The sequence below is a fragment of the Adiantum capillus-veneris genome, chromosome 22 (genome assembly GCF_014529385.1).
Source record: "Adiantum capillus-veneris isolate H3 chromosome 22, ASM1452938v2, whole genome shotgun sequence".
Classification (NCBI taxonomy): domain Eukaryota; kingdom Viridiplantae; phylum Streptophyta; class Polypodiopsida; order Polypodiales; family Pteridaceae; genus Adiantum; species Adiantum capillus-veneris.
Window position 1 is genome coordinate 115,501,005 of NC_140952.1, and position 26,832 is coordinate 115,527,836.

Genomic DNA, 26,832 nt, shown 5'->3' on the forward strand with positions numbered 1-26,832 from the left:
AGAATCTCAAAATGCCATGCGCACTGTTGGTGGTCCCAAGCGTTCCAAAATGCTGACTGCAATGATCATAGCCAGCAAGCTCCCATCAGAAGGTAAATTTGTTGGCAGTTTTTTAGCATGCTTATCAAAACTCTATCTGCCAAGAGCTAGTCGACAAGCATCAACCTCTCAAAAGCTGTCAAGCCTGTTGGCGGTATAGCAAAGCAAGTTTTTGCAAACATCTTGAAAAGCAAGGTTTATCAAGTTGAAGGTGCCATCTTGCATAGATTTTCAAAAGGCAATCTGCAAGCAAGTATTGTCTCGTCACATAGTCGGCCAGTTCAAGAGTATCTTCATCATTGTCCTTGGATCAATTCAGAAACATTGAATTCCAATGGTTGGTGGTCGTCCCTTGACTGTGATTGTAGACCACACACTTCCATATTGTGTTGGTACAAAGTTCTTCATATTGATTCACCATTGCTTTGCACTGCTAATGAGAATTTTCATTATCTGATTGGTGTGTGTCACCCTTCTCCATCATGGCCTCATTATAAAAATATTCATCTTTGACTAAAAATGAAAACCAAGTTCTGACATACATCTGAGGAAATATGACTCTCATTCAACATTTCTTGGTCACAAGCACACACCACTACCATACTCTACTATTCTTGCACTCTTCCTTCATCACATGTAACGAGTACATCCCCCTCCTAATGGAACACCATCAGCTCCTCTATGATGAGTGTCTCCATCTCCACAAGACCTACCCTCACTCATAGTGGAAGTCGTGCCTCCTCCATCATGCAATATGAAAGACATACTCCTAGTGTTGTGACTTGTGTGATGCCTTCAAGCCCATATCCCATCAGCTACCTTGTCAACATTAAACCTTCCAATGCCGTCAAATTCCAGAAGCTGTAACAGATCTAGGAAATGATCCACCTCCTCGTGAGCCATGTGTGATTCTAACCAATCTCTATCCAAATTAGAAACACTTAATTCCACCTGAGCATCAACTCTTTATGGTGGCACTTCAAGTCTATTCGGTTACCCACAATTACCCCTTCATCACTATTTTGATATAAACCCCTATTGAAATATGTCTGATCTTGGTACTGATTTTCTAGAGCCTGATACTAGTCCTCGCTCTAGTTGCTTGTTCTAATGTCCAACTATCTATCCCTAGTCAATTGAAGTTCTTCCTCTCGCCCCTTATCACAACCATCCTCCCAAGTTTCCTCCCTATTGCACTTGTGTGGCACCCTTCCCCCTCTCATGAGTACATCCCCTTCCTTATGGAACATCATCACCTTATAATGAGTGTCTCCATATGTTCTGGAATCACCCTCACCTGTGGAGCTGGTGCATCCTCCATCATACAATATGAGACATAGGCTTCCAGTGTTGTGACCTTGGTAATGCCTTCAAAACCATCATACTTTCTTGGAAAACCAGTTGACATTAGACTTATTGGTCTGCAAATCAAACTGGAGACTAGTCCAATCCATTACTAGTGACATATTCCTTTCCCAAAAGAAGATTAGTCATGATATCACGTAAAGGTCATGATATCACGTAAAGGTGGGCAAGTCTCCTCTAGCTATGGAATGTTAGGCTCCACCATTTGCAACTGCTGCTAAAATTAGAATCACTCAATGTCTCACGTGATGATTTGGGTGATCCAGAAGACTCCAATTGGACCTCGATATTGTCATCCCACTAACGATGGACTTGTGTCTCAATATCTACCAAGGGTTTAAGAACTAAATACGGACAATCATCACCATTAGAAACCTTGTGTCCTCTCTTCTAACAATGATCACACCACTTGGATGGTTGAATGTTCTAAATCAGAGTTTGCTGCCACCATTCTTTGTCAGCTTCCAGTATTGCCAAAAGATCTTCCTATGAACAAGCATGATATCATTGAACAGAGTGCCATTTAGTATATTTGACTGAACAATGATACTTCAAATGATGTCTAGAATGGAAATCTTGCATTTTGAAAATGTACAGATAAGAAATGGATTGAGTTGTCTGCCCAGAGCTAGGTTACTCACAACACCTATCAGCTCGTGTGGTTTGATGTCTTCTAGATATACTCATATCAAATAGTATGTGTCGGTATCAGAAAATTGATCCTAAATTGCAATAAGTCTCATGAAATTCCTCCTCCCATGTCGATCATTGGAATTGGGCATGATGAACCTCAAACTCTAGAAACCCAGGTGGGAGAGTGATCTCTGCCAAAGAAAAATTCACCTCAAGCCACCGTGATCGCCAAAATGGAATGATCTAGTCTCTTTAGATAGCTATTCCAGTGTTGGGTTAAGAGTTAGTTGTCAGTTCAGACTTTAGACTTTAGAGTACATATCAGACAAAGATATTGATATTGAAATGGAACTAAAATGGAAATGACACTGATATGGAATGGAACTAGAATTGAATTGTATTCAAATCAGATTAGTACAAGTGGAAAAGTATAGTGTGAGCCAAAAGATGGCTCTCAGCTTATCAGTAAGAGAGTACAAGAGTACGGTGAGCTGCAAGACACTACAACAACATGTGGCTCCCAAATCATAGCTCAAAGCATTCCCTAAGACACGGCCCCCAAGACCCATTCAAACGAATTCATGACCCCTAACTAACTTCCACTATGCAGTTATTGTAGTAATTAGCTTGGTAATTACCATTTCAACCATCAGTCAAAAAGCTAGCCTAGGGACTATTCACACCATCTATAGGCCCCAACAATTTAATATAAGAAAGCTTAGAGAATTCTTGGGAATCATGTACTGGTATATAACCTTTATAAAAAACTATGTTGTGATTGTTTCACCTTTGGCCAGCCTTCTAAAGAAAGGGGTGAAGATTAATAGGGATCCACAACACCAAGAAAGGTTTGATAAATGAAAGCATTATCACCAATGCATTTTGTTTAAAGCTAACACATTTCAATCAAACTTTTGATATCATCCTCACTAATGCTAGTGGTGTAGCAGTTGGAGGAGTACTATTTCAAAAAAGAAGACCAACAGTTTTCACTTCACATAAGCTTAAGATTCATGAAAAGAACTATCTAGTCCATGACCTTGAATTATTGGCAGTCATTCATGCTCTAAAGTTATGGAGGCATTACTCATTGAGAAGAAATTTCCAACTTATAACCAACTAGAAGAGCTTAAAGTGGATCTTCACCCAACCAACCTTGAATATGCAACAAAGACACTAAATAGAACTTCTGTAGGATATGACTTGCCCATTATCTATCGCATAAGAAAGAAAAACTCAATTGCAAATTCTTGTAAGTGAAAATCTTTTGTGAGTCTCATATCTATACCCAAAATTTCTATCATTGAAAGGATCAAGGAAGTTGCAGCATCATATCCAGAGTATCAATGACAACTTATAGACTAAAGAATCAATAATATACCATCAATGGAGCACTTTGCATAAGATGACCATTCTATCTATTACATAGATAGGTTATGTGTACCAAAGGATATTAACTTAAAGAAAGCTATCTTGGTCAAATCCCGTGATAGTTCTACTTCAGGACACTCGGGTATGCAAAAACCCTCAACGTTGTGCAAAAAATATTTTATTGTACTGGGAAAAGCAAGATGTGCTATGTTATGCTTGTCAATGCTTGACATGCTAAAGGATTAAGGTAGAGAGTACTAAAGTCCTCAATAAAATTCAACCACTTGATATTCCCCAAATGAAGAATTATTACATAAGTATGGACTTTGTCATTGGATTTTCTACGATCCAAGGACGATATAACTCACTGGCAGTGGTTGTTGCCTACTCACTAAGGTTGCAAATTTCATTTCGATCAAGACAAGCCTTTACCACTTCCAAGATTGCACGACTATCTCTTAAGGATATTTTCGGATTGTATGGATTTCTCAAACAAATTGTAAGCAACCAAAACGTCAAGTTCACTTCATATTTTTGATCCTATCTCTTCAAGGTGATTGTAGCAGAGTTAAACACCATCCTCAATCTGATGAGCAGATAGAATGGGTCAAGCAAGTCATAAAGAATATTCTTATTCTAGTACGGACCTTAAGTGATCGACTCAATTTTTAACACTAGTGGAGTATGCTTACAATGCTTCACACCATAAATCATTGGTAGACCCCATTATGTGCCCTATATGATCAATATACTTGTAGGGCTAAAGACCACATTAAAGCGATCCAAAAGGATATTGAAGCAACTGAAGATTGCCAAAAGTAGATGATGCAGATGATAAGAAATCCAAAAGAAGATTCAAAAAAGGAGACAATTTTTTTCTTAAAATTCACTCAAAGAGAAGTATCTTATCACTTGGGAGGTACAAAAAGCTTAGCTCATATTATTGTGGTCCTTGTGAATTTATCAAGTATATAGGTACTCAAGCTTATAAGTTGAAGCCGTGCATCTCAAAGTCCACAATGTATTCCATTTAAGTTTATTAAAATCCTATAGTTTTAGTAATGAGAAACTCCTTGATAATAAACAAATTGTCATGCCAACCAGAAAAAATATGTATCTCTAACCCTTTAGAATTTTGTAATCTCGAGAGAAAATTGGAATAGAATTTGTAGAGACCACCTTGTCTAGTGGCAGGATTATATGGGAAGATGAAGCCACTTTAGAGGACTACCCTCACTTCTTTAAATCCCTAAGTTGGGAGTCTATAATGTACCTAAGTTTTTTGTCATCCATAAATTTTATGTCCACTCAATGATTTTTCAATATTATGAATTGTATTAATAACTCATTAAGGATTAATAATTAAGGATCTATCCAAATGATAGATTCTAAAATTGGACATTGTGTGTGTAAGTTATGTCAATTCAATATTTTAAATCTTAGGGAAAAAGGAAATGTTTCAAAAGCCCCTACCTTTGGGAAAGCGGGTATTGAATGTTTTTTGTGTCATAATAATCAATATCTAATTCTCCTAAATGATTTTCTCATGTTAAACTGATTATTCAATATGGGGAAGAGCCAGCGGAGAAAAAGCTAGAATATTGGTTAAGCTAGCAGACCGGCCACAGTAGGGATCCAAAGGAGGGAAAATAGGGATCCAAAGGGGGGGCCATCTACAAAAGAGACATGTGCAACAATGGGCTAAAAAGACCCTAAGGTTCAGCCCATTAAGACTTCCAAAATGCTAAGGTTCCAAAATTCAAAGGCTATGTCCAAAGGTCAACCCTAGGGGAATTGGATGCTTTGTGTGTGACCAAAAAAGACTTTTTACATCCCTACTTGGGAGGGGGAGAGCCTTTCTTCTAGGGGATGAGAGAGAAATCCACACACACACACACACACACAAGCTCCCTTTACACAAAGGGAATGAGGGACACATGTCAGCTCCCTAGGCCAGATGCCCACAAGGTGTACCCAATTCCTATTGGATGGCCTTGGAGGTGGAACAATGAGAATTATGCTAGAGTAAATCTAGTTTAATTAATTTAAAAACACTTAATAAAAGAACCAATGAGAATTAAGTCCTCTAGAAGACTATTGGACAGTCTCCCAAGGGGTCCAATGAGCATTCAGGAGCCCAATGGCTTGCCTGATTCCTATTGGCTAGGAGGCAAAGGGGTCCAATGAGAGTTTAGTTGAATTATTAAATTACCTAAAGCTCTCACAAAAGGGGAAAGGGGGACACATGTCAGAAGGCTATCACTTATGCTGCTTAATAGTCATTGTCTTGACTTGGGGGGGATCCAATGAGGGTAGAGGAAGAGCAAAATAGCAAGAGGGCTCGCCCAAGAGAGAGAGGGGGCTGATTTTTGCAAGGCATTATCACACACACACTCACACACAGTCTATGTGTGAAGTAAAGAAGACTATCTCTTCCCAAGCTTTAATGGAGAGCTCATCACCTACTCCAAGCTTGTGAGATAGAGGCCTACATTGACATACTCTTGGCATGTGGATGCAAATCCAACCAAGAGCCAAGCTTCAATGCATGCTCATCTCCTCTACCATGCTAATTACTAAGCTAAGCTATGCTAATATGAGTGATTATGTGAGGAGATGTACATCTTTCTCGTAAGATACTCCTCCTTCCTCTCAATCTACTCTCATATCCTGCTAGCTCTCACCATCTTCAAAGGTGTGTGAGGTCTTGGGTCTGAGAACGGGGATAATTAAAGTTGTGTTTGCTAAGTGTTTTGCTTAGTGCATGAAGCTTTCATCTTCATTGCACTGGCTAGTCTTGAAGGAACACAAAGAATTGTATTGTACAATGTCACTCTTGATGGGAGAAACCATAATACAAAGCCTTTTGGAGGGGGGACCGGCTCCATGAAAATCCGGTCCTCAACTGTTGTCAATAGCTTAATTTATCTCTCTTTTGAAAGTATTGTTGATGCTATCTAACTAGGTGTTATGCTTTTTGTTGCTCTCTCCACCCGAGCACTCTTGTAATTCTCATTAGGAATCTATTCTAATGAAATGCCCACTATGTTCATGCTAATTTCCGCTACACAGAAGTTGTTAGGCCATTAAATGTTACATTCGTATCAGAGCACAAGGTTTCTCTTTTCTTGCTCAAGAAGGGAGGTCCTCAAGCTATCTATAAATGGTTGGTATTATTAATTGCCTGTGAGTAAGTAGAATAGGGATTTTTCAGCCTTGCAGTGCGCCTGCCTTTGTGTAGTTAACGGGGCATCACCGTCAAGAGCTATGGTCTTAATAGTGGAGTCCTACGGGGCTTGCCTACGGCTTAACCACTATTGAGCTATTAGAAGCTTGACAGGAGCCGGTGTTGTTTTGGTGTTGAAAGACCCTCTCTTCTATTCCTTGCAATTAATGGTATTCAAGCCGTGGGTACAGTAGCTTGAGTGCTTTTTCTAAAGGGGTAAAGAGGAGTAGCAACTAGGGCTTGAAGTGCCAAAGTACACCTAAAAAGTTTACACCTAAAAGTTGTTAGAATGGCTGACAATAGTAAAGAGAGTGAAATTAATGTTGATAACTTTGATTTTGCTAATGAGCAAGCTACTAATGATGCTCCGATGCTTGTTAACTATCTTGTTTCTAGGCTTGACCAATCTTCAGTAGGATTGACCCTAAAAGTGGCTATCATCAAATAAGGATAGTTGATCAAGACATTGTAAAGACCGCATTTCGCACCACATTTGGTCTTTACGAATACATTGTCATGCCTTTTGGCTTGACCAATCCACCAGCCACATTCAACCGCTTGATGCAGAAGCTGTTCAGGCCTCATCGAACCTTCACTGGAGTGTTCTTTGATGATATTATCATCTACTCTAATTCATTAGACGAACACAAGCAACACCTCCAGGTAATATTGCAAGTTTTAAGAGAGAATAAACATTATGTTAATCGAAAGAAAATTGAATTTTTATTGCAAGAGATTCGGTATTTAGGTCACACTATCTCTCAAGATGGCATCCAAATGGATCCATCAAAGTTAGAGGTAATAAAAGGATGGCCTAAACCAAGGAATCTTCATGAACTAAGAAGCTTTATAGGTATATGTGCATACTATAGACGCTTCATAGAAAAGTTCTCACAAATTGCGGGACCATTACATGACCTAACAAAGAAAAGCGTTAGGTACACATGGTCTGCTAAGGAGAACAATGATTTCAAAAATCTTATCTCTCAACCTGTGCTTACACTACCGGATCTCTCAAAACCATTTGACGTCCAATGTGATGCTTGTGGTGATTGCCTTGGAGTTGTTTTTCTCCAAGAAGGACACGCCATAGGCTATGAGAGTCGAAGGCTCGACCCTGTTGAGCAAGCTCTAGGCATATACGAAAAGGAACTCTTTGCAGTTCTACATTCCTTAGACTCATGGAAGCACTATTTATTGGGGACTCCTTTCATTCTGCGAACGGATCACCAAAGTCTTAAGTACTTCATGACGCAAACCAAGCTCTCCAACAAACAACTGAGGTGGGCAAATTTCCTTCTCAATTTCATTTTCATATTGCTCACATTGCTGGCAAGCATAATCAAGTAGTTGATGCACTCTCAAGACGGCCGAGAGTGAATGCGGTTTCCATAGCAACTCACAATGATCTATCCTCAATGATAGATGAGTATGCTATTGATCCTGATTTTAGAGATGTGATTTCAACCCTTACATTAGGGAAGAAAGAAGAACCATTTACTTTACAAGATGGTTATCTTCTCTATGGAAATAGACTATGTGTTACTAACTCACTATGTGAGAAATTAATGTATGAATCTCATGCTCCACCTTATGTGGGGCATAGAGGGATTCAGTCTACCTTAAAGGGAATTGAAACATATTTCTATTGGCCTACCATGAAAGTGAGCATACAAGAGTATGTTTCTAAATGTGTGGTATGCCAAAAGACAAAATTTGATAGAGGGAAGCAACTTGGATTGCTTCAACCCTTGCCAATCCCTAATTCACCATGGGAGAGCATATCCATGGACTTTATCTTTGGATTGCCTAAGTCTACCCATGGGAATACGGGATTATGGACGATAGTAGACAGGTTCAGTAAACAAGCTCATTTTATATCTGTCAAAAAGACTATCAAAGCCCATCAAATGGCAACCCTCTTCATTTCACAAATTTTCAAGTACCATGGCTTGCCAATGTCCATAGTGTCAGATAGAGATCCTAGAATGACCAGTAGTTTTTGGAAGGGTCTCTTTGAGAATTTAGGGACAAGGCTAAACTTCTCTTCGGCCTATCATCCACAAACGGATGGCCAAAGTGAAATAGCTAACCTAACCATTCTCGATCTACTAAAAGCCTATGTAACGGAAGTAGATCAAAGATCCCAATGGGAGAAGTACTTACCCTTAGTGGAGTATGCTTACAATAACACTGTACATACTTCCACGGGAAAATCACCTTTCGAGGTAATTGAGGGAAGATCAAAAAGTCCCTTGCTACTTAAAGTACATGGGAAGATCTTCGTTGCAGATGAGTATAGCCAAGACCTACAAGAATCTTTTCAAAAGATTAAGGATGCTATCTCTATCTCACAGCAAAGGCAAAAGGCTGCTGCTGACAAGCACAGAAGAGCCCAAGCCTTTAAAGAAAACGATTGGGTCTTGTTAAAGTTTCCCAAGGCTCGATTAAGGCACAAGACGGGCAAGAATCCTACGGGCCACCAAAAGTACTATGCTAAACTAGCAAAAAGGTCAGACTATGTTCCCTTCCAGATTCTTAGGCCAATCAATGAGATGGCCTATCAACTCAAGTTGCCCAATCATTCGCTCATACACAATGCTTTCCATGTGAGCCTATTAAAGCCTTACAAAGGAGAGCCACCTCAAGAACCAACTATTGAAGACCCACCGGAGATCGAGGACCAAGAGAAGGTGCTGCAGCCCAAGTCCATTCTTCGACATGAAGACAAGGTACTAAGAGGCGGTAAGACTATCCGACGATATCTTATTAAGTTTAAGAATTATCCTTTTGAAGATGCTAGATGGATGCAAGGCATACAATTAAAGGATAACCTAAACCTTGTCAATGCTTACAATGCTTCCCAAGAGTAAGCAAATGTACAAAATGTTAAAAATGAACAAAGTTTTTGTCGTATAAGACTCTCTTTTTCTTTATTGTGCACAAAAATGAAGTAGTATGCATGCTTAGATCAAGTTTGTGGAGACGACGTCTCCCAAACACCAAGTAGAGCTTGTCACTCTACTATGGAAGATTGATAGGACTAATGTGCAGACATGCTTGTGGCAGCCTCAAGCTCTCAAGCGCCAAATGGACTAGTCATCCATTGTGGAATGATGTCATAGGGTAACATAGGGATCCTCTACCCGCTAAGAAAAGGACTCATGAATATGCTTTATCTTCTGTACACCATACTCGAGGACGACTATGATTTCAAGAGAGAGGTAATGTCATAATAATCAATATCTAATTCTCCTAAATGATTTTCTCATGTTAAACTCATCATTTATTATGGGGAAGTGCCAGGGGAGAAAAAGCTAGAATATTGGTTAAGCTAGCAGACCGGCCACAGTAGGGATCCAAAGGGGGGGCCATCTGCAAAAGATCCATGTGCAACAATGGGCTAAAAAGACCCTAAGGTTCAACCCATTAAGACTTCCAAAATGCTAAGGTTCCAAAATTCAAAGGCTATGTCCAAAGGTCAACCCTAGGGGAATTGGATGCTTTGTGTGTGACCAAAAAAGTATTTGTACATCCCTACTTGGGAGGGGGCGAGCCTTTCTTCTAGGTGATGAGAGACAAAGCCACACACACACACACACACACACACAAGCTCCCTTTACACAAAGGGAATGAGGGACACATGTCAGCTCCCTAGGCCAGATGCCCACAAGGTGTACCCAATTCCTATTGGATGGCCTTGGAGGTGGACCAATGAGAATTAGGCTAGAGTAAATCTAGTTTAATTAATTTTAAAATGCTTAATAAAAGAACCAATGAGAATTAAGTCCTCTAGAAGACTATTGGACAGTCTCCCAAGGGGTCCAATGAGCATTCAGGAGCCCAATGGCTTACCTGATTCCTATTGGCTAGGAGGCAAAGGGGTCCAATGAGAGTTTAGTTGAATTATTAAATTACCTAAAGCTCTCACAAAAGGGGAAAGGGGGACACATGTCAGAAGGCTATCACTTATGCTGCTTAATAGTCATTGTCTTGACTTGGGGGGGATCCAATGAGGGTAGAGGAAGAGCAAAATAGCAAGAGGGCTCGCCCAAGAGAGAGAGGGGGCTGATTTTTGCAAGGCATTATCACACACACACTCACACACAGTCTATGTGTGAAGTAAAGAAGACTATCTCTTCCCAAGCTTTAATGGAGAGCTCATCACCTACTTCAAGCTTGTGAGATAGAAGCCTACATCGACATACTCTTCGCATGTGGATGCTAATCCAACCAAGAGCCAAGCTTCAATGCATGCTCATCTCCTCTACCATGCTAATTACTAAGCTAAGCTATGCTAATATGAGTGATTATGTGAGGAGATGTACATCTTTCTCGTAAGATACTCCTTCTTCCTCTCAATCTACTCTCATACCCTGCTAGCTCTCACCATCTTCGAAGGTGTGTGAGGTCTTGGGTCTGAGAACGGGGATAATTAAAGTTGTGTTTGCTAAGTGTTTTGCTTAGTGCATGAAGCTTTCATCTTCATTGCACTAGCTAGTCTTGAAGGAAACTCAAAGAATTGTATTGTACAATGTCTCTCTTGATGGGAGAAACCATAATACAAAGCCTTTTGGAGGGGGGACCGGCTCCATGCAAATCCGGTCCTCAATTGTTGTCAATAGCTTAATTTCTCTCTCTTTTGAAAGTATTGTTGATGCTATCTAACTAGGTGTTATGCTTTTTGTTGCTCTCTCCACCCAAGCACTCTTGTAATTCTCATTAGGAATCTATTCTAATGAAATGCCCACTATGTTCATGCTAATTTCCGCTACACATAAGTTGTTAGGCCATTAAATGTTACATTTTGGCCCTCAAATAACCGGGAGAAAAGAAGTAAAGAAAGAGAGGCTCATGTGAGCCCATGCTAAAGGAGGAGGACAGCCACAATTAACTGCACAAAAAGCAGTGATGTGAGAGATGTGTAGCCAAAAATAGCACAATATGTGAAGCAAAGAGACAAAATAGATACGCCAATAATAATGCACCTTGGAGGCTTATATAAAAGGGCAAAGGACGAACACAAAGCACAAAGAGAGCAAGAGAACTCCACAACAAAACTTATGCACGACAATGAGGACACATCATTCCAGCACTACCCTCCCCCCCTTCCCCCCTAACTCTAACCAAGGTGGCAACCAAGGCATATTCCTTGGCATACTTGTTGGTAATGAAGCTTTGTTGGTTGCATGTGAGGGACAATTGTTCACTGTAAGTTACAAATTTGTGAGGTCATCCATCCGAGTATTGTTTCGGCCGAAGAGTGTCTAAACGCGAGATAACCAACTGTTAAGTTAAATCTCTTTGTTATTTATATTTTTAAAAAAGAATGTCAAGTTAACCCTAAATTTTTTGACTACTTAAGCTAAACCATGTGTAGAATAAGCGCAGGAACTCGGGGGGTGCACTATGTAATCATGTTAATGTATAACGTGAGTTCAAAATGAGGGGTTTTAAAATGCATAAAATTTAGGCAATTTAGCAAAGATACATTAAAATAAGGGGTTTTTATATTCAGTTTTGGAAAATTTTCCTAAAATAAGGGGTCATTCTATTCATTTAGACATGTTAAAAGAGGGGTTTTTTTAATACCCCACAAATGCACGTTATATAAGGGGGTATTGAACGGTGAACCCCCCGAGCGCAGGAAGGAATATTTAGAATTAATTAAATATATACGTACAAGGATATTATGAATACATGCACTAGCAATTAGAGAATAGCCCCGCCAAGAAAGAGAATGTGAAGTTTCAACGTCATGATTGAAGCTTTAATAAGCCCTGAACTTGTGGTACCAGCAGTGAATAAAGTTATTGATGGCTATCCTCAACCGCAAGTTGTCATCACACCCGCTCCTATTTTGGTAAGCCAAATTGTTAGTTTTTGAATTTTTCCTACATAAGTTGAATTTAGTACAAGAAGCTTAGGATGTCTCAAAAATGACAAGAATATGAATATCATCACGAGAGCCAAGATGTGTTTTTTTTTTTTGCCAAACTCACACTAGTAAGTGGGTGTATATATTAAGAGAAACCAAGAAAGTTACAAAGTAAGCCTTGCTCAAACCAAGCCATGGCATCTACCAACAACCTACTCACAAAAACAACCTAGCCACACAGCCAACAAATATATCAACCGTTTGGACAAAACTCATGTATCCAAGGCGCCTTCTCTCACATAACCAGACCTTGACCGGTTTGCTCGGAGGCACATCCTGCAACATAGAAGCCTTTTCCTACCTCCTTGAACCTGGCTCTGCTACCAATTGTTGGAACTAGGGCTGCAGGAAAACACACACAGCTTGGAGAAGATGAAGGAAGCTCAAAGCACACAACAAAGAGTGTTTTACTTAATGTGAAATGAAAAGATGAGTTAGCCCTAGAGTGATGGACGTATATACAATGCACGGGGGACAAATTTCCTAGTGAGAGAAATAATGCCATGACGGTCCTAAGTGTGTTCACACACATCACTACCACATGTATATGGTAACAATAGGGTGATGTCAGAAGCTCAAGACGGCATTGGGGGGTTAAGAGAAACCAAGAAAGTTACACTCTTTGTTGTGTGCCTTGAGTTTCCTTCATCGTCTCCAAGCTGTGTGTGTTTTCCTGCAGCCCTAGTTCCAACAATTGGTATCAGAGCCAGGTTGCATCCTCCTGGGCTTAGTCGCCAGCAGCTCCAACATACGCCTGCTCACTTTCTTTGATTTCTGTGAGCTTTGGCAAGCATTCGCAGGTTGACAAAATTTTTGGGCAGGTTTCAAAGAACTCGGTCTGCTCAGAATTTTGATTTGGGCTCATTTCGGTCTTTGTTTCCACTACAGGCAGTACTGCACATGCTATTTCGTCATTTTGTGCAGAATTTTTGTCAGTGTTGTTTTCTGCATAACAGGTCCCTTACAGTCTTCTACGGTTTGTCCTATATAGCAAGTGTTGTTCCTGCTTTGTATCTCCTCTTTTTGGGCAGTTTTCACATCAAGTGCAAGTATTCGTCATGGCCGACAATAAAAAACCCGTTCTTGTGTCAAAGGGTGTCTGCAATATTGGGCAGGGCATTGATGTACGTTGTGGTTCTGAGGATGTAGGCAATGTTGAGGATGTTGCAGGTCTTGCTGCAAGGATTGCTGCTGTTAGAGTTGTTTTGCCTACAGTTGAACAAGCTCGTTGGGATGTAAAAGATATGCATGCTCATGCATTGATTGCGTTGTCTGTGAATCGCACTATTACTCCTCACATTCATTCAACAAACTTTTCAAAACAGGCTTGGGATATTCTAGCTGGTCTTTATGCAAGTCGCAATGAGGCAAAAATTGCATTGCTGCGCAAAGAGCTGGAGTCGAAGATTATGCATGAGGAAGATGACATGGACACTTTCGTTTCTGTGTCAAGGATAACAATGAGCAACTTATTTTTGCAGGTGAAGTCATTTCAAACAGTTCCCTTGTGCAGATTGGTCTTGATGCCTTGCCAGATTCTTACCAGACATTTGCTAGTACTTGGAGACTTATGACCCAAGCAAATCCTGAAGTTGTCAAGTTTGATGCATTATGCACATTGTTGTTGCAAGAGTCATTTTCGAGAAAAAACGGGACTCGAAAGCGTGCAGTTGAACAAGTCTTTATTGTTGTTCAAAGAAAAGGTGGTAACAGTAATGCAGCCACTTCTCATTGTTCTTCTGCGAGCGGAACATCACATGTTCCTAATGCTTCTGTTGGCAGCAATTCGTCTGGAAATTTTGGTGATAAGGTAAAAAAGAGATGTGTTGCCATTATTGTAAAACTAATGATCACTTGATCAAGCAGGTGTCCTAAGTTGAAGGCCAAAGAGGCTAAGAAGAAAGAGACTAGTTCCACTAGTAATGTTGGATCCACTACAAATGCAGCTATTGTTGCGTCTTCTGTGAAAAGAGACTGTGATGTTGATGTTTATGTTGATGCAGAATGGGCTTTTAGTGCAGAGTGTACCTTTAATCTTGTTGTCTATGATGCATGCATGTCAATTGCTACAGATTCACATGTGTGGTATTTTGACAGTGGTGCTACAAAGCACATTACCTCACATCGTGATTTGTTCATCTCTCTTTAGTCTGTCCCTCATGGGAGTTTGGTACTTATGCCAACAATGCCTCTTATCTGGTTCAGGGAGTTGGAAAGATTGTGCTTACTGTTGCAAATGGCAATTCTTTCACACTTATTGATGCACTTTATGTACATGGGATCAAGAAGAATCTTTTGTCCGTATCCGCACTTGCTAGACTTGGTCTTGTAGTCAAATTTTTGGATGACAGATGTACAGTACATGATCTGTTTTAGTGCCATTTTATGATGTGGGTTGTACAAGCACACTCAGTATGACAAGTGTGGGCAAAACTTTGGCATGCACATTTTGGTCATCTGAATTTTGTCAATTTGTTGCGTTTGTAGAAATCTGATATGGTTGCCTCTTTGCCACCTCTTGAAGCACCTATCAAACATGTTTGTGAAGGCTGTATTTTGGGTAAAATGCAACGTGCTAAGTTTCCAAAGGATGGGTCAGTTTGTGCTACATGCAGATTGCAGCTTGTGCATAGTGACGTTTGTGGGTCTATGCAAACTCCGTCCTTGGGAAATTACTTGTACTTCGTGACTTTCATTGATGACTACTCTAGGCATGCATGTGTATATCCGTTGAAAGCTAAGTTGCGTAGTGTTTATGTGCTTCAAGTTCTTGCTATGGCTGAAAATGTCTCGAAATGTACTATGGGCACCCTCCATTCTGATCGAGGGGGGGAGTATATGTCTCATGAATAAAATGCATTTTTGGCTAGTCGTGGGATAAAACACCAATGTACAGTGCCGTATACACCTCAGCAAAATGGTGTTGCTGAGAGGAAAAACGGGTCTCTTACGGAAATGGCACGATGTATGGTCAAGAGTCAAGCTTTACCACATTTGTTTTGGCTTGAGCCCATCATGTGTGCCACTGCTTTGCAGTCTATGACTCCATATGAAGCATGGCATGATAGAAAACCTTGTATTGAGCACATGCATGTCTTTGGTTGTTTGACATATGCTTTGGTGCCACAAATACAACACAGAAAATTAGATGATAAGACTGTCAAATTTATTTTTTATTGGTTATAATGCTGAAAGCAAAGGTTACAGGTTGTATCATCCACAAACAATGCGTATCTTGGTCTCACAGGATATTGTGTTTGTGGGAAAAAAAATCACCCCTTGGTGTCATGTACTAGAGACAGTAATGTCAGTTCACAGGACATTTATGACACTTTGTTGCCTCTTTTCACTAGTGGAAGTACAAATGTAAATTCCGATGAGGCAAATGTACAGCCTATGGGGGTTAAAACTGCTACAGATCAGCCTATTACTGATGCAGATGTACATGATGTACTTGATGTGGAAAGGGCTGAAAATGAGCACCACGCTAGAGGTATGCCAAAATGGTTGGTGCATACATTGCGTGACAGTAAGTTGGATGCACCTTTGTCTAGTTGCACTCATTCGAGCTCTCGCTATGCATCTTATGCCTCAGATTGTTATGATTTGCTTGTGTGTAGCTTACATAATGTTGAGGAACCTCTATCTTTTGATGAAGCACAGAATTCAAAAAATTGGATGGTTGCCATGCAATCAGAATATGATGCACTTTTAGAAAATGACACATGGACTTTATGCAATTTGCCTCCTGGCAGAAAGTCCATTGGTACGAAGTGGCCGGTTTACAAGTTGAAATGCAAGCCAGTTGAGATTGATCGCTATAAGGCTCGACTTGTTGCAAAGGGTTATGTGAAGCAAAAAGGCATAGATTATGAAGAGACTTTTTCTCCAACTTGTCGTATGACTACTGTGCATTTTATATGTGCATTGGTAGCTCATTTTGGTTGGGATGTACATCAATCAGACATTGTTACTGCTTTCTTGAATGGTGACATATTTGAGAAAGCTTATTTAACACAGCCTCGCGGTTGTGTCAAGAAATGACAAGAGGATAAAGTGTGCAAATGTAACAAAGCTTTGTATGGGTTGAAGAAATCTCCACGTACTTGGTATGAGAAGGCTGACACTCATTTGGTCAAACAAGGCTTTCTTGTAACATTCCTACAAAAAGCACATTGTATGTAAAGCATGAGGGTAATGTACTTCTCATTGTGGTTCTCTACGTGGGATGATTTGTTGATCACTAGACCAAATGAGAGACATATTGATGACTTTAAGGTTGATTTGAATGTTACTTTCAAGATGAAAGATTTGGGACTGTTGCATCATTACTATACAATTTAAGCAGTGTGATGGTGGTATTGCCTGGTGTCAAAAAAGTTACATAGAGACATTGCTACGTAGATTTGGACTTGAGGATTGCAAACCTATTGCCACTCCCATGGAAACAAGTTTGAAAGTAATTCTTCATGATCTTTACCAAACTGTTGTTGGATGCCTCATTTATGTATGCAACACGAGATCGAACATTTAGTTTGCAGTCTCACAGGTCAGCAGATTTATGCATAGCCCAGGGTCTAAGCATTGGCAGGCTGTCAAGAGGATTTTTCGCTACCTGAGTGGCACTTAGATTGGGCTGATTTTTTTGACACGCGAGTGTCCACAAGTGGTTTTTATTTCATGCTTGGCAGCTCATGCATATCATGGTTGAGCAAGAAGAAACCTACTGTGGCCACTTCTTCAGTGTTGGACAGGACACTGCCAACACTATCTACACTGACAGTCAGAGCGCATTGACAATTGCGAGGAACCCAATTTTTCATGCTCGCACAAATCACATTGAGGTGTATTTACCACTATGTCAGGGAGAGGCTCTCAGCAGCAGAGGAGGAGAGATCAGTTTGGCTTCTGTGCCAGCACAGGACAACCTTGCAGATCTTTTCACAAAGGCATTGTCTCATGAGAAGTTCAAAGCTTTCTGCAAAGCTTTGGGCTTGCTCCCCTTTGTGGAATGATCATGTCCTCAAGGCATGGCACTTCCCTTTATGTACCAGCTCTCGTTCACTGCATCACTCCAAGGGGGATTTGTTACCATATACATGTGGTAGTGATGTGTGTGAACACACTTAGGACCGCCGGGGTATTTTTTTCTTCACTAGGCGCTTTTTTTCCACGTACATTGCATATACGCCCATCACTCTAGGGCTAACTCATCTTTCCATTGCACACTAAGTAAAACACTCTCTGTTGTGTGCCTTGAGCTTTCTTCATCTTCTCCAAGCTGTGTGTATTTTCCTGTAACCCTAATTCCAACACCTATCGGAACCATGCCAGTGATGATCACCAATTCCAACGGGGCACGATGAACAATAAATAGTGAAAAAGACCTTAACTTCAAAATGAGTGTGTGCTTACTGCTGCCTTTAGCCCTTGCCTTAATCAGCACACTTATTATATGGGAGCTAAGACAGGTTCATGTAGAGCCAAGCATGTGTTTTTTAATCTAAGTTGAAAGAGTTGTTTACTGGAAGTATTGTTTGATTTAAGACAAACCTATTTGATCACTATTGATAGTAACCCTTGGAGGTTCCCTTCACCTACAAAAGGGGACCTCTTCTTCTTTGAAAACCATTCATTAGGGAGTGAGACGATTAATGTCTAATTGTACTTAGCCATAAACATAAGCCTAAGTCTACAATTGCTTCTTGAGGAAGACAAGCCAATCTTGTAAGAAATCTTTGGAAGATCAACTCTAATCAAAGAAGGACTTGAACTTGGTGCATCAATCAAGGATTGAAGTCTTCCCTCTTCTTCTCTCTCCATCAAAATGGCGAAAAACTCCCGAAGGGTTTTTCAAGTAAGATGTGTTTTACATTGAGGTTTTGTTGGTTTCTTGTTGTTTTCTTTTCCATCTCTAATCCAACCTATATGTCTAACTTTATCTCGTTCTCTAACCAAATCTATCTCTCCCCCTTACATTATTTGCTAATCTATCTCTCCAACTATCTTGCTCCATAATCACCTATCTATCTCTATTGAAAAGGAAGTTACTGATAGAGCATCTTCTTATCAGATGAAACTCCTGGTTAGGGAGAATGTCACAAGATTAGGCATCCCAAGTCGGGAATCGGACAAGACACACAAAAGAATTACTTTAAAAACACATTTTAACTCGATCGACACGGTTCGGCATAGTTCCGTGCCCAGAGAGATTGGCCCTAAAATCTGGCGTCCCTTTCGGTATTTCTTTTATATTAATGCTTGATCAATGTACAACATCCGCGAGTCCTCAGTTCACAGACTCTTCGTCCAGATGCCCTGAAGAGTGAGGCCCTTGGGTTCCTTATATTCTTACAAAGGGATGCCAAAAGCAAAGCCCCAAAAGCAGTTAAACTCAAAAACATTTAGTCCCAAAATCAATTGGTCAAAAATCTGCCAGCAAAAAGCATCAATGCAATTTACAAAAATCTGTATATCAGCCACATCCACGAGAACCCATGTGTCATCTGGGATTTATTATGGCTTTATGCCCTGTAAGACAGAGCGATGAAGACGGGAGCGCACCCGATGCACGATGTACGGAGGGTGGAGTGGCTAATAAGTCCAGGGTCGGCGGGCCACAAAGATTCTTCAACATTAATTTTCAAAGTGCCATATCCGCTCTTTGATAGGACCGATATGATTTGATAAAAGCACACGACGACGACGGATGTTCTGACTATCATATGACCGACACCCCAAGTCGAGAATCAGGCACGACACACAGGAGAATCACTTTAAAATACTTCAAAACTTTAAAATCACAGTTTAACTTGGTCGACACGGCCCGATGTAGTTCCGTGTCCAAACAGATTGGCCCCAAAAACTGGTGCCCCTTTCGGTATTTCTTTTATATTAATGCTTGATCAAAGTACAACACTGCGAGTCCTCAGCTCTCAGACTCTGCGTCCACATGTCCTGAAGAGTGAGGCCCTTGGGTTCCTTTTATTCTTACAAAGGGATGCCAAAAACAGAGCCCCAAAAGCAGTTGAACTCAAAAGCAGTTGGTCCCAAAATCTGCCAGCAAAAAGCATCAACGCAATTTGCAAAAATCCGTACGGCAATCATGCCATCAATCAACGTGAAATCCAAAGATCCTACATACAGCCACATCATCAATCAGCTCGAATCACGAGAATCTGTATTGTTCTGCCACATCAGCACTCAACGCAAAATCCGGGTTGTTCCGTATAGCCTGTTCGTACAGTGTCTACGTCAACCTGTACATCCGTGTAGTACTACCACATCATCAATTTGTGACAGAGAAAGTAGTGCAGTTTACAGAGATTAAGTTGTGATTAGCAACACGTGCATTTCGCAACGGGTGAGTAACCTTAGCAATTAGTAGAAGGAAATGATTTTACAGACTTTGTGACTTTCTGTTCATGAAATAAGAAGACCTTTGCAAAGAATCTATTGATTGAACGGAGAAAATCCCTAGATAGCAACAAACCCCTTGTAGGGAATATTTTATTTTGTTAAAAGGTAGAACTGATTTCATTAAACTTTGTTTGGAAAAAAAAAACAGCTGATGTTTGAAGGGCTGTGTGAATGAAATCATGGTCATGATTAAGAAAGTAAATTTGATTGTATATGTAAAACAATGAGGAAAACAAGCGACATGGATAAATGTGGGGTGGAAAGTGTGAATAGTAACCAATTGAAACTGTGTACATATGGATGGATCTTATTAATCAACTACTTTTCATTAAGGCTAATTGTTAGTTAGAGATAAGTCTCATACCATATCTAAGAGTTTATGGATGACAACCATACCTCTTTAATGTGAGAAAATGTGATGTCTATAAACCCTAAATATGGTGAAATTTCGTTTTAGAAAAAAGAGTTCTCTCATCATAACCTTTGGGTTAGCAACTTGGCTTGTGGTGGAGGACCCTTGCATCGATGCCTGTGAAAGATAAGAGGCCTCCTATTATTTGTATCTTTGCTTCTCTGAATTGGAGTTAGGTGTTGTCAATAGAGACTAAGAATACAGTATACTATATTTTCTTGCGAATCCAAACAGAATTTCTTCTCCTCTCAACCGACCAATTTGTATTTTTAAGCGGGTCAAGACTAAGCTACCCGGAGCACAAGAGAATAATAACTTAAGGAGCAAAAGGAGCAAGATTCAAACAACGTTTTCTTCCCAAAGAACTCTATCCCTACACACGTTGCATGAGGTGGACTTCCAATGCACAGAGAGAGAGAGAGAGAGAGAGAGAGAGAGAGAGAGAGAGCTATCTGTTTTCGCTTGCGTTTTTTAACCACTTTTTGAAGGCACCTAAGTGAAAGGATCTCCCAAGATTCCTTCCAAACATTGCATTTTTTAAATCAGGGTCATCTACCCGGACACTGACCCATAGGATTACCAATGAGTTCAAAGACAATGTACCTGAGTCACCTGCTCAGCAAAACTGTAAATACGCAAACATTAAAATTGAAGTTACTGACTGACCCGATAGGATTTCCAATGAGTTCAAAGGCAATGTACCTGAGTGGGTCACCAAACACAACATGGACCTGAAGCCTACTGTTCAATTAAATCAAGGTGCATTGCCTTGTGTGTATCTCTTATTCGCTCTTTGTAATGTCAAAATTAATGAAATAAATGGTCTGAATGTTTTGATATGGTTGTTTAGAGGGGTCCATGAATGACCCGATTCAGGGACAAGCAGCACAATCGACTTTGCACTGATCATTTTGAAGACACCACTTGACCAGAGCTTTCCAGTAGTTCAAGGTAATCCATCACCAATGGATCCGTCCACGGTGCTCCAAATGGAGCTTCCTCGCCTGCAACCCAACCTAAATGGCCCCCAGTGGGAGTTACCACAAGAAAGCAATTGCCATTTTCCTGCATTTTGAATGCCAGTAAAAGCTCGTAAAAATTAGGCTTGAACCAGAATGAAGTAAAGAAAAGAAATAAGACCGAACCAGAATTTCAGCTCGAGGGATCCCGCACGAGGGTGCAATTGGATCATCATCAGCCTGGATCCAAACAAGGACCAAGCATTTGATTATCTCAGTTGAAGGGACAAAAAATTTGTTCTGTTAACATACTAGTGCACTCATATGAGTTATTTGGGTTCCATAAAGACACACCTGTATGCAGAGCAGAGGAATTTTAACATCCTTAATAGCACGAGAACTACTTGCATCCTTGTAATAGTCATCAACTGACTTGTACCCAAAGGAAACTGCAACAAATCCATGCAGCCTTTTTAACATAGACTAAGGCACTGACGCATTGAAGAGCACTACTCATTTAGAGACACTATCAGTTACCTCTTGTGAGTCCATCATCAAAATCCCGAACACTTCTTGCAGTAGCAGCCTTTGGAATATTGTATTCTCCTCCAATACATTCAAAAAGAGGGGCATGTCTGTAGCCAAAAACAGCACTTGTGATATACCCTTCACATACCCACAACATAAGCAATAATACGCTTTTAAGCATTGTTGTAATCACAACCACAGGGATACAGTTACTAGCAAAGTAACAATTTTTTTCTACAGTGGCTCCAACACACAGGATCAATATTAGGGTTATAGTAAAAAGCCCCTCAAAGGTTTTCAGGAACAACACAGGATCGATCATAAGATTGACATAGGAAAGAGCACTAAAAGAATGCTTGCATACTTATGCCCCATCGGAACATGTATAACATGCAAGATATGTTGTCCTGTGACACAACTAATGAAAGACTTGGTGCTTTTTGAGCAGCCTCACTCTCTTACAGTTTCTAATGCTCTCAGAACCTGCAGCTCCTTAAGAGAGGTGACACTAACACTGAGAGGCTTCCATTGTCTTTCGTAGTAGAAACATCCATTGTGGTTTTCAACATTAGCACCAAGTCCTTGTCTAATTTGGCTATGCACTGACATATTTACTGTCCTCAAAATGTCTGGTGTCATGAACATACCTGCTACACGGAGCGCTCAACCAATAGCAATTGTAATTCTATTTAATATCTTGGAGGACCCATGTTTCAGCAATCATGGTTAATTTAGCCTGCACTTGTAGTTTCTGAATGCAGCTAGAATCAAAACTCAAAATTGCGGCAGATCTTTTGTCCACGTGATGCTGCTTTAAGCTGCTCATCCTTGTATTATAAGGAAACCTACTTGGTCCAAAATATTCTTTTCTTAATACATTTGTCTTCAACCCAAGTCATCGAAAGGCCACTAAATCAGGGTGGATTGACTATTAAAAGGTAACTCAGCATAGTTTCAACTTACTGTGGCTTCCTCATTTGTTCAGCGAAAGAAAACATGAACTACAAGTTGTTCACCATGGTTTACATTGTTCGGACTTCAGTATAGTCCATCCAAGAATCCATCATGAACTTGTAGAAGTTAAGAGCTTCCTTCTCTGTGGGCTTAAAACTAGTCGGCCATTTATGACACTTCGCTACTACACAAACATATTCACTACACTGACACAATACTTTATCTGTCTGCGGATTATTGTTGGCTTCAAATAACTGAAATCTTGATTTAGCCATAGCTTGTGTTTTACCAGAATTTGAAGACTTGTTACTAGGCCGATTACCCTTAATCATGCCTGTTTTCAGTATACCTCATACAGAGCTCAAGGTGGCCATTTCGATCACGTGTGACAAGTATAGAGATAAGGCTCTCACTCATAGGTTCCATGGGAGTCAAGTTCACCAAAATTTCATAGGGCACACTCACAGCATCTACAATTCCACCTCCAAAAAACTAAGAAAACCCTCATTATAGTGCGTGACTAATTGGCACTGTTTGAGGTCAATTAAATCTTAGGTTAAAGATAACTGGTTGGTTATTTCATGATAGCTAGGGCAAGCTATATGCTTCACATAGAAAACATTGATTTTTGAGGCATAACTAATTTGATTCAACATTTGAAAAGTAAGGTAAGACACATTAGCATTATACATCATTACCTTCTAGCCAAAGCACAAAAAATCGGCAAGCAAAATGCCTAAGTCTCAAATGATGAATAGTGGCATAGCAAGTAGTACTTGTGTTTAAAGGCAATTGTCAAACCTTACTTCTTGAAGATCTTTCGAAGTGACCTTGCGAGAGCTGAATCGTACACATTGTTGAATCCTTTGTGGAAATCTTCATCAGCAATAACAAGATTAAATGGATTGCACAATGATACAGCTCCAGTCAATGGACAATTCTCTCCTTCCTGAGTACATATAAAAACTTCATCGATATAACATTGATGTTCACAATGCTAGAATGACTATGACACCCGAAACACCAAGAAGATGAAGAAACTAACCATGCCACTATAACCTGCTCATAGGGATACTTAACACTCGTTTACCCAAAGTATAATTACATATCATTGCTGATCTCAAAACATTCCAGTAATCTTCCTAAACTCACACCATACTGTCGTTGCTGCTATCATTCACCAGAGTTTCCAGACTAACATGATGCAATTTACACGACAAGCTTAGAAGCATTTCCATGATGAGGTGAAAAAGACACTCCTGCATAAACTTACAAGGACTCTATAATTTGTGTGCTTTATTCAAATTCTCTTTCATAATCTAAAGCCATAGTTTTCAATTACAAGCCTCATTTTCGACCAGAAAAGTAATTTCTTTTCATATCGCTTTGGATCGGTCTTAAACGACCAATATATGCATATCCTGGATTTCCTAGCAACAGCAGAGAAAAAACAACACAATTTGTTGTTTCTGAAAAGCTTGAACATAGTTGCTATTTCACAAGCAAGGCATATTTTTTTGGACTAGGCCCGCAGCACCATACTTGAATGAATGAAAGCTAGCTGAAATGTTCATAAAGTTAAAGGGCCAAAAGACTTCATGCCACGTGGTAAAATGTCTAAAACACCCATGAGAGTTTATATACCTGCCCAATATATCGAACCAAAATATTGCCACCAAGGGACCAACCAGCTGCATAAAGGTGGGAAGTAGGGAAAAGACCTCCAACATGCTTGACTACTTGTCGGAGATCCTCTGTGAAAGATGCTGAATAAAACTGTACAATAATGGCATGGGTCAGCAAAGAAGAAGTGATACTCACCTACACCGTCAACAAAATATTGGGAGACTGAAAAAAGAAAGGAACAAGAAGTTTCTCTTCAAAAAGGACTCTCGCTTTGTCAGTCAAATGCAACCATAGGACATGGAAGAATCTCATCTTCATCCTCTCTAAGAATACACTGATACGCGTCAGTTGCAACAAGTGGTGGTGAGGGCCCATCAACATTTTGTGTTTCTCATATACAAGGCTATGGCCTTGTTAATACAAACATGGCAGTTTGCAGCACTTCACAACTACTCATAATCCGCACCAACAAAGAAAAGGCGACAACAAAATTAGGACCAACCTGAGGAGTAGTCACTGGACTATTCGCACAACCACGACTGTTGAAAACAACTACATTCCAGCCACGCTTCCGAGCTCGCACCAATAGATGTCTCACATAGGTGTCACCACTTCCCCCAGTAAGGCCAGGCTGCAAGATAATCATGCAACATGCATCAAAGGCTGTTAGCTCCTTTCTGGCTTTCAGCTTCAACTGAACATTTCATGATCTCAAAAGCATTCTGTCAAAATTCTAAGAACTCTTTCTAGCTGTAGCAAATATTGTCAGAAAAACAGACTTAACACTTATTCTTCGAACAAATTCTGTAAACTATTTGAGTGTGGAGCTTGAATGTTCCTAGTTACACTGACACAGATAGGACTTCAACAAGGAGTTGTACAGTTTTAAGACAACGAAATCCTTTACGAGAAATCCATTGACCTTGAGCTTTCCTCCCAACCAAGCTATGCAGCCTTCACTGGGAGTGATGGCGACTTGGAAGAAAGAGGTAGGTCCCCATATATAAGACAAACTTGTAAAGAAGATCAACATCAGAAAACTGCGATTGACTATACACTAGACTTACTGGAAGTTGAGGAGGACCCTAGGTGTCCAGAAACTTGTGACAGAAACTACTAAGGTGAGTGAGTAGAGCACACAACACCTTGCTTACACACCAGTCTTCATCAGTCTTGTCAAAGCCAAAGCCTTTGGTATAGTTATTGTGAAGAAACAATCCAGCTTTCATGGAGAATCAAAAGGAAAAGCTTATGCCCACAACATACATAGTACAGTCTTGGAAGAGGAAGAGACTTAGCCATATGTGCTCCTATGACATCTAGTAAACCCATGTGTCTTCAAATTCCAAGGGTGACCCAGAGTACCTGTGCCCAAACTAAAGGTGTTTTTTCACCGCTTACTTCTGTGCCCAAGATACTGTCTTGGAAGAGGAAGAGACTTAGCCATATGTGCTCCTATGACATCTAGTAAACCCATGTGTCTTCAAATTCCAAGGGTGACCCAGAGTACCTGTGCCCAAACTAAAGGTTTTTTTTCACTGCTTACTTCTGTGCCCAAGATACTGTTGGAGTACCTTCAACATGTACCCAGTTTCCTTTGAAATTCTTATCCAAGACCAAAGGCACTTTGGAGCACCTACACTATATACGCAGACACTTTTGGAGTGCCTGGTTCAAGACCATAGGTACTTTTAGAGTGCCTTTTGCTGGTACAAAATAGAAGCATTCTTACCAATAGAATCAGAACAGGGCTCCCTTCATGCATAGAATGATCTGGTCCGACCTCACAATCTGCTCCTCCAACAGGCCAATCCAAAGCAACAGTCCCATTGTCTTCCATCCTCAAGCATTCTCTCCTGAAAATGATGTTTGGAAGAATTCGAAAGAATGAAGCAAAAATAGTCTCTTGGTGCCTATTTCTTATCAAAGGATATGATTTGTATAGTTGCTTCAGCATTGGCAAGCCATCCAACAAAGCTTTGCTGATTCCAGCAGGGTTTGCAACTATTTCAAGTGGCCTTGATGATCTGCAATGAAGTTGATTGTTAGTTATATAGCAGACATGTACGTGTGTCTCCTGGACATCCACAACATGTACTTTGCCATCTCTTTCTAACGCCTAAATATGTAACCTAACGTCCAGTGACATACGTGACATATGACTGGTGAGGAAACTCATTAAGCAAACAAATATAAGCTTGAAATATACAACTGGTAAATGATGGTACGTTTTCCACAAGGTTAATGATCAAATACAAGATAACAGACCGCAAAGTAGGATAAAAAGAAGGCAAGCTCTCTCTCTCTCTCTCTCTCTCTCTCTCTCTCTCTCTCTCTCTCTCTCTCTCTCTCTCTCTCTCTC

At 40.2% G+C, this 26,832-nt stretch overlaps 1 protein-coding gene across 7 annotated transcripts in view; it reads right to left on the minus strand.

The window, feature by feature from the left end:
- Positions 1-21,019: 21,019 nt before the first annotated feature.
- The window catches only part of LOC147430067 (esterase/lipase/thioesterase family protein), a 106,709-nt gene continuing 100,896 nt past the window's right edge, over positions 21,020-26,832 (minus strand). For 6 of the 7 annotated variants that reach the window (XM_086496255.1, XM_086496256.1, XM_086496254.1 and 3 more), the window contains 8 exons: positions 26,203-26,497; positions 24,973-25,101; positions 24,489-24,620; positions 23,651-23,793; positions 21,900-21,997; positions 21,717-21,811; positions 21,549-21,602; positions 21,020-21,468 (listed from right to left, as the gene is read on the minus strand). In XM_086496255.1, the coding sequence (XP_086352381.1) occupies positions 21,310-21,468; positions 21,549-21,602; positions 21,717-21,811; positions 21,900-21,997; positions 23,651-23,793; positions 24,489-24,620; positions 24,973-25,101; positions 26,203-26,427 (1,035 nt within the window). In that variant the 5' untranslated portion in view covers positions 26,428-26,497 and the 3' untranslated portion in view covers positions 21,020-21,309. The remainder of the gene's footprint in view (positions 21,469-21,548; positions 21,603-21,716; positions 21,812-21,899; positions 21,998-23,650; positions 23,794-24,488; positions 24,621-24,972; positions 25,102-26,202; positions 26,498-26,832) is intronic. The other variant, XM_086496253.1, reaches the window with a different exon arrangement.